Genomic DNA, 13,010 nt, shown 5'->3' with positions numbered 1-13,010 from the left:
CCAACCATCAGGGAAACGTGAATCCTTTTAAGGGTTTGATAAAAAAAAGAGTGATGTCTGTTGATTAGTGTTTGTTGTTGTCTACAGGGGCTTCTCTTGACACTGGTGAACATTACTACCAACCTTGTAATTGCATCAGATAAAGGACTCATCGCTGTTACCGTAGTGCTTGTTCGACACCATTGACCATGACATCCTATTAGAGAGATTAAATCAAGTTGTATATGTAAACAATGAAACCTCAATGAACCCTAATGTTAGTGATGGAGTTCCACAATGTTCTGTGCTTGGACCAATTTTATTCACCTTGTATATCCTTCTTGTAAGCAATGTTATCAGAAAACACTCCTTAAACGTTCATTGTTATGCAGATGATATTCAATTCTATCTATCAATCAAGCCAGAAGAGACGAACCAGCTCGCTAAACTTCAAGCATGTCTTAAATACATAAAAACTGGATGACCTGCAACCTCCTGATGTTAAACTCAGACAAAACTGAAGTAATTTTACTTCAAATCAATGCAGAAAAATGTGTTACTACTAGACTAGGCTACTGCAATTCCGTATTATCAGGCTGCTCTAATAAGTATCTTATATCTCTCCAGCTGATCCAGAATGCTGCAGCTTGTGTACTAATGAAGAATGTGTAAATAACTATTGACTTTATCTTGCTCATAAAGAATGTGTAAATTCCGATACTTAAAAAGTTGGAAACAATGAGGACTAGTGAGCCTTATGACATAGTGTATTAGTAACATAGAAAGAAGGCTTCTTTTAGCGTTTCGTTTAAATGTATAAAGTAAAGCACGGAAAGTAATCAAAATGGAACCCGCAGTGTCACAAAATGATGAGAGCTCATAGTATCATATTACCCCACTAGAGATGTTGGGCTGTACACAACAAATTGAATTGACTTGTTAACGTCTCTCTCCAGGAGGGAGAGAGTCCTCGTTGGTGTCAGGATGTCTCTTTGTCTTTCTCAAACACAGGAGGATTCATTCAGAGGGTTTTACATACAAGTCGTTAGTGGAGTGAGGAGCTTCATGTTGGCAGTTGATCAATCAGAGATCTTTTCAGACAGAAGCAGAGTCGTTTACTGAGAACTGCTGTTGGAGTTTCTCAGAGTACAGTCGTTTGGTTTCTCTCACCGTCTCACTAACCAATTTCCCCCTGGGGATGAATAAAGTACTCTATCTATCTATCTATCTATCTATCTATCTATCTATCTATCTATCTATCTATCTACCTATCTATCTATCTATCTATCTATCTACCTATTTACCTATCTACCTATCTACCTATCTACCTATCTACCTATATATCTATCTAAACCTGTACTTTGACTCTTTAAACTTGTCCTTGTTTTCACTCCTGACTGATTATTCTGTGTTCAGCTTCAGCTGTGTGTGATTAACTGTGAACCAAGGTTTTATTTATGTATTTGTACATTTTAAAACAAATATTTATACATTATTGGTTTTGTATAAAACTTTGGTGGTCTCCATTTTCAGATTTGAAAAACTATTAGACTTCATGCGTATAAAAAAGTTTGTGAGATAAAAAAGACATGAACAGGGTTTTTTTCCGTCCAGAACCCATTTATGAATTTTATTGGCGAGGACTATGCCGAAACCATACGAAGGGGCTTTGCAAACATGGGACCCAAGTGACTCTGTGAAGGAATGGGTCCGCAATATTTATATTTATTAAGATTTAATGGTTTTGACGGACATAATAGAGAGTTTTCTGATCTGCAATTCTGTTGTACCCTTTTTCTTTTTAGCATTGGTTGTTGATGTGCCTGGCTTCCTGTGTAGCGTGCATGTTGCACATAATCTTCCTTGGGGGGGACATTCGACAAGTGGCCTGTATGAATTCAAAATAAAATGGTGGTAAGAATGAGATAAATACAATTGTTATATTAGGTTCAATATGGAGGATGATGATTTATGTTCGATTTATGTCTGTGTTCTTCTGTCCGTGTCTGATTGTTCGTATAGTTGGTTGTTATGCTGTTATGTCTTTTTTATTTATTGGTTTTGTTGTCTAGTAATGTGAGGTAATGTGTAACTTGTAAAAACTTAAAATAAAATTATTGAAAGAAAAAAAAGCGCTGCTTATATTTAGTTTTAGCTCCAGGACAATTGTTATGGTTTACTTTGGTTTATTTGATAAGGGACAGTGCACATTAATAAAAACATTTCTGTAAATGCGCCAGAGTTAGCCAAGAGGCTATTTTTTATCTGTAGTCCCGAATGATCCAATGATCTTATGATTTTCAATTTGTTCCTGTTTTTTTAATAATCTTTAAAGGTGAGCCTTGAAGGACATATATTGTATATTCTACTTAATATTTATATATTCAAAATAGTATCAGTGATATGAACATGAATTAAATAAATAGCCAGTGTAGGCAGACCTTCACACTGAGGCCTGTTCTGATGAAAAACACCACATGAGTAGATTTAGTGGAGCAACTGAAGAAGAGACTGAAGGCCTTCAAGTCCTGTCTGGTGTGTCTGGCTTCTTACTGTGAGAAACACCTTCAGCCTCATTTTGAATCACCAACATTAAAGAAACACAAGCTGGTGGAGCCCTCCAACAAGCTCCAGGAGAACATCTGCTCTCTTCACGATGAGGTGATGAAGATTTTCTGCCGTACTGATCAGCAGTGTATCTGTTATCTCTGCTTAATGGATGAACACAAAGGCCACGACACAGTCTCAGCTGCAGCAGAAAGGACCGAGAGGCAGAGAGAGCTGGAGTGGAATAATACTGTGCCCTAAATGTTTGATGAATATTTGTATTGATGCATTTATAATTGTGTTTCTCCACCACACGAGCTTTAGGAGACAAAGCGCCAGACTTCAAAGTAATCTTTTGTTTTCACCACGTTTTGTAAATGTGTAAATAAATCAACAGTCATACAGTTTACTGATGGGATGTGAGAACAAAGTGTTTACATGATGAATAAACAAACATGAACAAAGTATTTTCTTCTTGTCTTCATTTCAGGGTTTCATACAAAGCTGATGAATACAAAATGAAACTAATGTGAGAGTATAACGGAGTGAGTTTTCCTCCCGAAATGTACATGAAAAAGTACTGTGTTTCCAAGGGTTGCGTGTACTTGGCAGAATTCGCCATTTAATACAAAGGCATCATTTCAATGAAAAATCCCGTTTAATATAATTAATAGTAAAACAAATACGACAGTGGACACCTGAACAAAGTATGTGGGCAACATGACACCCGTATGGGATTGTTGAATTATTTTTATAATGCTATGCGAAAGTAAAAAAATTATTTCATTGAATAATTAGACTATATATATTGAGTTAATGAAGTTTCTGCCTTTGTAGTTCTGTGTTGAGGGAAAGCTATTTAACATTGATTAAGGGATCTCTGAAACCTTTGATGTCGCGTGATGAGATCAGAGTTCATCCCCGTTAAGAAGTCCGACCTTTTCTAATCAGATAACATTTTGCTTTGCGAAACAGACTTGTATGGCTTCTGTGTAAATCCCATCAGACAGCACGTCACACTGCTTCCCTCGACAAAAAGACAAGGAGTTTTGTATTTTGAATTATTAAAGAAAATAAGCTGTTAATGAAGCTCGTAAATTCTCATCCAACTCATCGCAGGTCTTGTTCAGACAACCAAAAACACACACGTGTTTTTCTTTTTCCGTTTGTTAAAAACGTACATGATGTCTGCATGTACAGTGTGTGCCATGTGTCTAAAAATAGGAATAAAAGAACAAATTAATGAAAGAACAAATAAATCAATACAAAAATACATACTGTGTTGATTAATGTGGACTGTTCCCGGAAAATGAATTAAATCAATCAATTGAAAAACAAACAAACGGACAAACACAAACTGTAGGCAAAAGTTAAGAATATATCTAGTACCTGAATGAATAGATAAATACATTTTATATTTTACATTTTATATTTTATATTTTATATTTTACATTTTACATTTTACATTTTACATTTTACATTTTACATTTTACATTTTACATTTTACATTTTATATTTTACATTTTACATTTTATATTTTATGTTGGCCACCAGGGGGACCCAGAAAGCCGTTGCTCCAGCTCCTACACTTCATATCCCAGAATCCTTCACGACTGGTGTTTTCCGTCCCCCCCCCCCCCCCTCTTCATATTCCGGCTGCCGACATCCGGCCCGAGTTCGCAGAAGGGGAAACGGATGACTCGCCTGCTGCGTTGAGGTTGAACCCTGCAGACCGAACCCTCTCCGAGGGGCCGATTCAGGAGCGACTCGAACCCCGACAAGGAGCGACTTTGACCGGCGAGGACGACGACACGACGGCGCCGGGCTCCACGAGCTGGTTGTGACGTCACGTTTTGAGCTGCTGGTAAACACCTCTGCTATATTGTGGCACCTGACAGCTGATCGCTTCTGCCTTGGACATTTCTCCATGTTGTGTTCATGGTTTGTGCTGGTGTCCCGGTCAGCTCCAATATGTGCTAATGAACCCACAGTGTAGTTGTTGTTGTTGTTGTTGTTGTTGTTGTTTGGCCTCCTCTCTGCCTCAGGCACTTTGCGTCTCAAATCAGAAATGTCAAGTGCAGACTAGATTTAATTGAATGTCTCGCTCACCCACAGAGACATTAGCAGTAAGTACATTTACACAAGTACTACATCAAATATCGAGGTACTTTATGCTTTATTTCCATTTGATGTCAATACCTTCGGCAAGTATTATTTACGTAAACACCTGTAGTTACTTTGTCGCTTCATATTGTGAATACTAAATATAATTCACCTGATAAATGATGATATATTACCACGGGTTAGTAATGCGCTTAAACAACATTTAAGTGGTGAATACATTAATGCATACTTCTAGTTTATGATTTAGAAATCTGCCATTCTGCGTAATTAGTACTTGTACTTCTGGTATTCTAAAACCTGGTATATTTTGATTATTTTTGTACTTTTACTAGTTAGATTTGACAGCCAGAGGTTATGGCTCATTTTAGAATGAATGAAATACAAAACCCCTCGAGATATCTCACAGTAGAGCTCATACAGTTTTTTTTTCTCGAAACCAGGAAATAATGTTTACCGGTGAAAGAAAGCTGTTTCTGTGGCTTCACGTGTGGAAGAAGGCAAACGAGACATGTAGAATAATATGTTTTTCCTCCGAATGTTCTTCACACATGATGTGTTCAAGGTCCATTGTGAAGATGAAAATGTGGAGACCAAACTAGAGCTAAAAACCTGACGTGTGTGTGTGTGTGTGTGTGTGTGTGTGTGTGTGTGTGTGTGTGTGTGTGTGTGTGTGTGTGTGTGTGTGTGTGTGTGTGTGTGTGTGTGTGTGTGTGTGTGTGTGTGTGTGTGTGTGTGTGTGTGTGTGTGTGTGTGTGTGTGTGTGTGTGTGTGTGTCAACCTTTTAAGTGACCAAATATAATCAATCGATTCGGCGTCAAGAAACATAATCTAATCAATTAGATATATTATTTTATGAGGAATGGGCTGGTGGTCATGCCGAGGAACTGATTGTCTAAAGCTCTGGTGTCGCCCTCCTCCCTCTCCTCCCTCTCCAACTTTCCTCTCCACCCTTCCTCTCCTCTCCTCTCCTCCCTCCCTCTCCTCTCCTCCCTCCCTCTCCTCCCTCTCCACCCTTCCTCTCCTCTCCTCTCCTCCCTCTCCTCTCCACCCTCTCCTCTCCTCTCCTCTCCTCCCTCCCTCTCTCTTCACCCTCTCCTTCCTCCCTCTCATATAATTAGAAATTAGGAAGTTGGTGGATTTTGCAGAAGGATTCTACATCTCTTCTGTATTTAGTTCAAGTTCTTTTCACGGCACATCCTCTGATCATGTGATCGATCTGATCATCGATTGTAATGCCGTCTGATATCAATATGTACGAATTTGTAGTTAAAGAAGAAGAAGAAGGAGGAGGAGCACGTTGGGCATTTCTGTCCTACAGTCATCCGATTCATCTTGAGCTTTTAAGAAGTTTCCTCATTCCAACTCTGAACTAGGAAGACTGGTTTTCCGGTGCTGTGTGTCACTGTGAGAGCCGCTCGTTCTCTATGACATATTATAATATCTATTGTTATCTTTGTTATTATTGTCTCTGACGACGGACACTCTCCTCGTGACGTTGCTTTACTCACGTTCTCGTTGCACTTGCAGATGTCTTGAGTATCCTCTCTCGCATGGGATTTACGGAATAAATAAACATAAATGTTATTCTTTTTTTCTGCCATAGAAATACTTTAAAAAAAAAAAAAAACATTTAGCCAATTCCCGGAATATTGTTTTGTGTCGTTTATAAAAAATCCCCGTTGCATGAAAAGAGGAGGCTGGAGTAGATTTGTGCTTTTAGGGAAAGATTACAAAGAAGTCATGTCAGCTTTGGCTTTCTTCAACACTCAAATCAAATGTTACGTAACTTCCTATTTTCTCTGTGGTGACTCAAAGCTTGTATTCTACTAACTCTGAATTAATCTTATTATATATTATATTTATATTACGAGGTGGGCTCCTCCTCCCAAAACACATGTGGGTATGTATCTCATTTTTATTGTTATTTAGAGACAATAAACACAGCCCTTTTTCTCTTAACATGCGTTCCCTTAAATTTGTCCATAACAAGAGTGAAAAAATTGTAGAATCGATCAAACGTTTTGTGCGGAGAATCCCCATTTGATTTATTAATCATGTGATTATAATACCGTCGTTGTAAAACAACAACAACACCGTGTTTTATATTTGATGTTGATATCACCAAAATAAACCAGACTTTGGTAATCAAAGGGCAAATAATTAGTTCCTGAAACAAACGCATCACAATGTTTTATGGTCGCTCGGCAGACACAGATCAAAGTTTACTTTCGTCTGGAGTCGGGTTTTTGTCCGATAACGGGAACGTAGCCGGCTCCAAATGTTTCACTTTCTTCAGTGTGCAGTGGATGAATCATGATTTTGTACCTCTTGTCCCCCCCCCCTGCAGATGCAGTGATGACATCGACCTCCACAGAGCGAGTCCCCATCCACTAAACCGTCCTGCACCAATGACCCGCCTCCTCTGACGCCACCTTCTGTTGACCAGTGGGCGGGGCTGGCCCGGCTCAGGGTAGTGGTGGTGTTGGGTGGTGGTGTTGGGTGCGTGGCCAAAGATGGACAGCCGATGCAGCAGCAGCGCCGATTCCCGGCTGACCGGCAGGGGGATGGGCTCCATCAACACCTACCCGAGGGTGGAGTCGTGCGAAGCCGGGGAGAAGAAGTGCATCTCGGACGTGAGGAGGACCTTCTGCCTCTTCGTCACCTTTGACTTCCTGTTCATCACCATGCTCTGGATCATAGAGCTCAATGTAAGACGTTATCCACACACACACACACACACTGCCCTAAGACGTAGCCACAGCTGGTCACGCGGCGGCGGCTTCATTGTCAAATGTTTTTGTTTGAATTGTGTCGAGCGGAAACAGTTCAGGTGCTGCTGGAGGAATGACATCAAGGCCGTGGGCCCGTAACACGTTGAGCCCTGAAGGAGGAAGTGATTTTACTGCGGCGCACATTCCCAGAACGCTCCAGTTTCAGCAAACACAGACACACACACAGACACACACACACACACACACACACACACTGTCTGTATAACTGTATTTGGAGGAACTTTATGTGTTGAACAGTAACTCTGCTCACGTACATAAATCTTTATTTATATATATATATATATATATATATAATATAAATATGACCCTCAGTTCTCTTGTGTGTGCACATCTCAGTGATTCGATTGTTTACTGAGTCCCCGCATGAGAATTAAACTAAAGATAAAAGCATCATAGTTCATTGCATACCAAGTGGCACCTCCTGCCCAGACAATTCATTCCTTTCATACCGATGACCACAGAGGAGCCGACGAGGCAGCTGAATGAGCTCCATCCAGTCGGGTGAGGCCTTTTGTAGCGGCCTGCTCTCCTGCTCTCCTGCTCTCCTGTGTGTGTGTGTGTGTGTGTGTGTGTGTGTGTGTGTGTGTGTGTGTGTGTGTGTGTGTGTGTGTGTGTGTGTGTGTGTGTGTGTGTGTGTGTGTGTGTGTGTGTGTGTGTGTGTGTGTGTGTGTGTGTGTGTGTGTGTGTGTGTGTGTGTGTGTGTGTGTGTGTGCATACATGTGTATATATATTTATTTATGTATATGTGTGTATATATATATATGTATTTATATATGTATGTGTGTGTATATGTATAAATGTGTATATATATATAATATAAATAAAATTATATATATATATACGCATATGTTTATGTATATATACGTATACACATATATGAATCCCAACTAATAACGTAAAGAGCTATTTAAATAGTTCATGTTGCTGCAGTGAAGTCTACTTCTTAAGATTTCGTGCAGGATTTCCCCATCAAATCATTTTAATAAACACATTTGAGTGTTCTCACCAGTTCTTTGTGTTTGGCAGGTGAACGGCGGCATTCAGAAGCAGCTGGAGAAAGAAGTCCTGCACTACAACTACCGCGCCTCCTTCTTCGACATCTTTGTAAGTTTTTTTGGTGCGACTGTGTCCTCCTTTTATGCACAACTGTGACCAGAGGAACGTGCAGGAGGAGAGAGGGAAAAAGGAAATAAGTCAATCAATTATTGTAATGTTTTTACACACATAAAATATATACATAGATATTTTTTTTTTTAACTGAAGAAAACTTGGTGAACAAATCTATTAGGCCTCTAAATATGTATAATGAATTTACACATTTACATAAGTTAATAAATAAATGAGTCTACGTTATATTATTCCAATGGAAATGCATGAGGGAATCCTGGGATCTATTAAATTCAGATTCTAATACATGTATATTTTGTACTTTTGGGGTGGGAGGTGCTCTATCGGAAGACCATATTCAAATGATTCATTGTCGTGTTTTATTGTTCTTTCTCTTATCTTTATCACACGTCCTCTTACTCTACTGCTTCCACCTTTTGGTTTCCCTCCTTTCTTCCTTCTCCATTTCTCTGGTGTTATTTGTTCTCCTGTCGTCGCTTCTTCCTCTTTCTTTAATCATTCCCTAAATGTTTACTCCCTCCTTTTTTCTCTCTCTCTCTCTCTCTCCCTCTCTCCCCCCCCCACTCCCCCCACCACTCCCCTCCCCCCAGCTCCTGGCGGTGTTCCGGTTCGCCTCTCTCATCCTGGCCTACGCAGTCTGTAAGCTCCGTCACTGGTGGGCCATCGCAGTGAGTTTTCTTTTTTTTTTTTTTTTAAAAGACTGCAGTGTTTCTTTATTTGTGCCAGCAGAGGGCGCTGCCGAGGGATAAAGTCCTACTTTCTATGAGCTTTTAATCAAAGTTAATTTTAGTTTTGTTGTTGTTTACCTGGATGCAAATTATCTTTTATTTCTGTGTAGCGGTTCTTATATCTGCCACTGATTTGAGATACAATATACTTTATCATCCTCACGGGCCTTACATTCATTCATATCGAAAAACATTTAAAAAGCCAATGTTCAGACATAATAACGACGGTAATAACTTTATTTATGTAGCTCTTTTTTTAAAAACAATTTACTATCTTCTTTACAAACGCATAACGCTAAGAAATACAAGCTACAAGTGGAGTATAATTATTAAATATGATTAAAAAAAGAATATAGTAACAAATAAGGATGATTAAACATTCCACATTTAATAATAACATTAAAAATACAACCATCTAAAAGTAGTAAAACTTGAATATTATACATTATTATACATAAATATTACACCAGAATATCTAACAGTTCAACTGTAATTGGTGAATTAATTGTAAAAGTAATCAGTGTTTCCTGTTTTCCAGATCACGACTGCAGTCAGCTGTGCTTTCTTGATTGTTAAAGTCATTTTATCAAAGGTGAGAGTCACATGTCACATTTTTGGCACCGTGATAATTATTGTTTATAATTAATTTCATTTTCTTTAAATGTGAATGCCCAGTCAAAACTTAGTATATCTCAATTATCAGAGATTTATTTGTATTTCTTATTTTTCTTCCTTTTTTTTATCTTATGAGGTACCACAGTGAGTCTACTGAAAACTAAAGCGTGTGTGTGTGTGTGTGTGTGTGTGTGTAGCTGCTGTCTCAGGGGGCCTTCGGGTACCTGCTGCCCATCATCTCCTTCGTGTTGGCCTGGATAGAAACTTGGCTGCTCGACTTCAAGGTTCTGCCTCAGGAGGCCGAGGACGAAAACAGTGAGTCACGGTCATGCTGCCATTATCCAGGAGGAGAAGCATTTAGATTATTCTTTACTTAAAAGTACCAATACTCTAAAATAAATATAAATATATAACTAGTATCTCATATTCATGGACTACATTTCTTACTTTTGAACAAACCATGAAAAGAAAAGAAGCATAATAAAGAAACAAAGGTTTAATATCCTGCAAACTATTTAAATTCGGCTGCAAAAGATCCCCAGACATGTATTTAGTATTTTTGAAGTAAACTCATCTTAATGGAGAAATATACACCAGGTGTTTTAGTTTTTCAATCCTTCAAACACATATTTTAGACCCTTCTAGAAAAGAAATCACAATATTTCTTCATGGAGTGAAGTTAGTGACCGTGTGGGCTCCATCATTGAGGTAGTAGCAGCAGGGGGCGGGGCTTAGCCAAGGGTCAATTACTGCTCTGCCATTTTTTTCCCTCCTTTTTCTTCACCTACTATTATTATTATTATTAATATTATTATTATTATTATTATTTGCCACCATTTAATGCGACCGCGTCCAGTCTCCCCGTTCACGGCTCCGCCCTTCTTGTGTTTCAGGATATCAGTCCATCGTGGAGGCCGCCGATCGAGCGCCTCTCATGTGTCCGGGTCCTTTATCCGACGGGCAGTTCTACTCGCCTCCGGAGTCCGTGGCAGGTCCGTGAACTCTCTCTCTCTCTCTCTCTCTCTCTCTCTCTCTCTCTCTCTCTCTCTCTCTCTCTCTCTCGTTCTCAAAGGCCCGCGAGAGACCGATGTGCCGATGTTGTCGTTGTGTCCGTCCAGGTTGTCGGATACGAGGTTCCCGTCCACGGAAACTATGACGAATGAATGACGAGGGAGAAACTGAATTCAGTTTATTTTATATAGCCCAATATCAGCAGGGCCATGGCAGGAGGGCCAGCCCACCAGGCATCAGACACCGCCAGGTCCAATGGACCCTCTGAGCTGTGAAGTCACAACGACTCCGGGGAGGAAGCAGAGTTAATAATGTGCAATGGAGAGATGTAAATTCATCCATAAGGAGAGAGAGAAGAGGAGATAGGAGCTCAGTGTATCCTAAAACATCCCCCAGCAGCCTATAAGCCTATAGCAGCATATCAAGGGGCTGGACCAGGGCAAACCTGATTCAGCCCTAACTATAAGCACTATCAAACAGGAAAGTCTTAAGTCTATTCTTGAATGAGGTGACTGTGTCTGCCTCCCGGACTGAAAGTGGAAGCTGGTTCCATAAAAGAGGAGCTTGATAACTGAAGGCTCTGGCTCCCATCCTACTGATGGAGAGAGGACAGTTTGCCTTTTATTGTCTTCCCACCGATTTGTTTCTGTCTCTTGTTCAGACTCCGACGACGACCTGGATGACAAACACGAGCCAGAAAAAGGGCTCATTCAGCAGGTGATCTAGCGGGTAGGTAGCGACGCGGCTTCCTTTTTCTTTCTTTTTTTTAAGGACGCTGTTCAGCCATGAGCCTCATTTTGATCCTTTTTTTTTTCCTTTTCTCTTTCTCCTCAGGATCTCCACTTCCCTTCCTGCTCCTATTGTGCTACTTGAGGAGGAAATGCTGCCTTACACATTCTGCCAAAAAAAACAAGTCTTTGTATAATCATTCATCGCCACGAATGCACCGCTGTTTCTGAAAATCGGCCTTTCTGCATGTGCACCCGGGACGGCGCCGCTCAAAAAGCAACTTCCGTATCACGACCTGTTGACTTTCTGGGTTTCTGTTCTCCTCACGTTTTAATAAACTCTGGAGCGCCGAGGAGAAGTGATATTCATGGATATTACACCGAGAAGAAGAATGTGATTTGTTGTATTTCAGCGTCGGCCCAGTAAAGTGTTTTTAACAAAAAACCTTCGAACAAACAAAACGTTTATTATTCTTTCTCGACGTAATTGATGCCTTTTTTTTTTTATTTGATTTGCTGATAATTTTTCACCCGCTTGGGTTCAGTCACTGTAAAGGAATATGTTGTTGTTGTTGTTGTTGTTGTTGTTGTTCAGCTAGTGTCACCGCTAATGGACGACGCTCGAAGCAAACGAGAGGAGTAATATTTCATATTTAACTGCCGTTTAATAACTGAGAAGCGGCTTGCGCGAAAAATCATTACGGCGTCGAGATTTGAAGAACATCATCTGCGAAGTATTATTTGACTTTAATGCTGAACGAGCACTTCAACGTGAAGCTCGAGCTGCTCTGTAGCGACTGTACACACTGAGCCCCAAAAAAAGCTGCTATGGAACGCAGTCGGAGCTCAAGGTATGATCAATAAATGAAAATACATGTGCGTATCTTCATGCATGCCATTGCGAGCCGAGTGGATTTGTTTTTATGAAAAGCTTGTCTAACATGGAATCATTAAAATGTGAAATCTTGTGTCGTTTTAGTTTTTTTTTTTTTTTTTTCCCCATGTGATCCGATCTTTGAACTCCAATAAGAGAAGTATGACCAAAAGTTTAAAAGTCCTGCATTGTGAATGCTGATTTGGGGTAAAAGTATTCATATCAGAATAGAATGTGATATTAACTGGGACTTTTTTTTTTTATTCTGACTTTTTTTCCAACGTAATATACTATGATTTTATTACCTTTTAGGCATACTGGCATTTTATTGCAGTTTTTATACCTTATGACTATTATATTACTCTTTTCCAAGAAACTATGCTTGGATTTTCTTTCGACTTACTAACTTTAGAAATGCTATATTGTGACTTTAAAAAAAAAAATAACTACACTGTTTTGTGTCGCTCCGACAGCAGTGCATTGT

The 13,010-nt window shown here is 39.6% G+C and overlaps 1 protein-coding gene across 1 annotated transcript; it reads left to right on the top strand.

The window, feature by feature from the left end:
- Window positions 1-4,173: 4,173 nt before the first annotated feature.
- On the top strand, window positions 4,174-12,620 carry stard3nl (STARD3 N-terminal like). Its single transcript, XM_034556344.1, has 9 exons — window positions 4,174-4,390; window positions 6,998-7,358; window positions 8,469-8,546; window positions 9,161-9,238; window positions 9,837-9,890; window positions 10,111-10,228; window positions 10,807-10,905; window positions 11,586-11,653; window positions 11,759-12,620. The coding sequence occupies exons 2-8, from the start codon at window positions 7,164-7,166 to the stop codon at window positions 11,648-11,650; spliced, it is 687 nt and encodes a 228-aa protein (XP_034412235.1). The 5' UTR covers window positions 4,174-4,390; window positions 6,998-7,163; the 3' UTR covers window positions 11,651-11,653; window positions 11,759-12,620.
- The last annotated feature ends 390 nt before the right edge of the window (window positions 12,621-13,010 follow it).

This window comes from Cyclopterus lumpus, chromosome 17, assembly GCF_009769545.1.
Source record: "Cyclopterus lumpus isolate fCycLum1 chromosome 17, fCycLum1.pri, whole genome shotgun sequence".
Taxonomy (NCBI): domain Eukaryota; kingdom Metazoa; phylum Chordata; class Actinopteri; order Perciformes; family Cyclopteridae; genus Cyclopterus; species Cyclopterus lumpus.
Note: the sequence above shows the minus strand (reverse complement) of the source record. Positions and strands in the feature narration are given on the sequence as shown.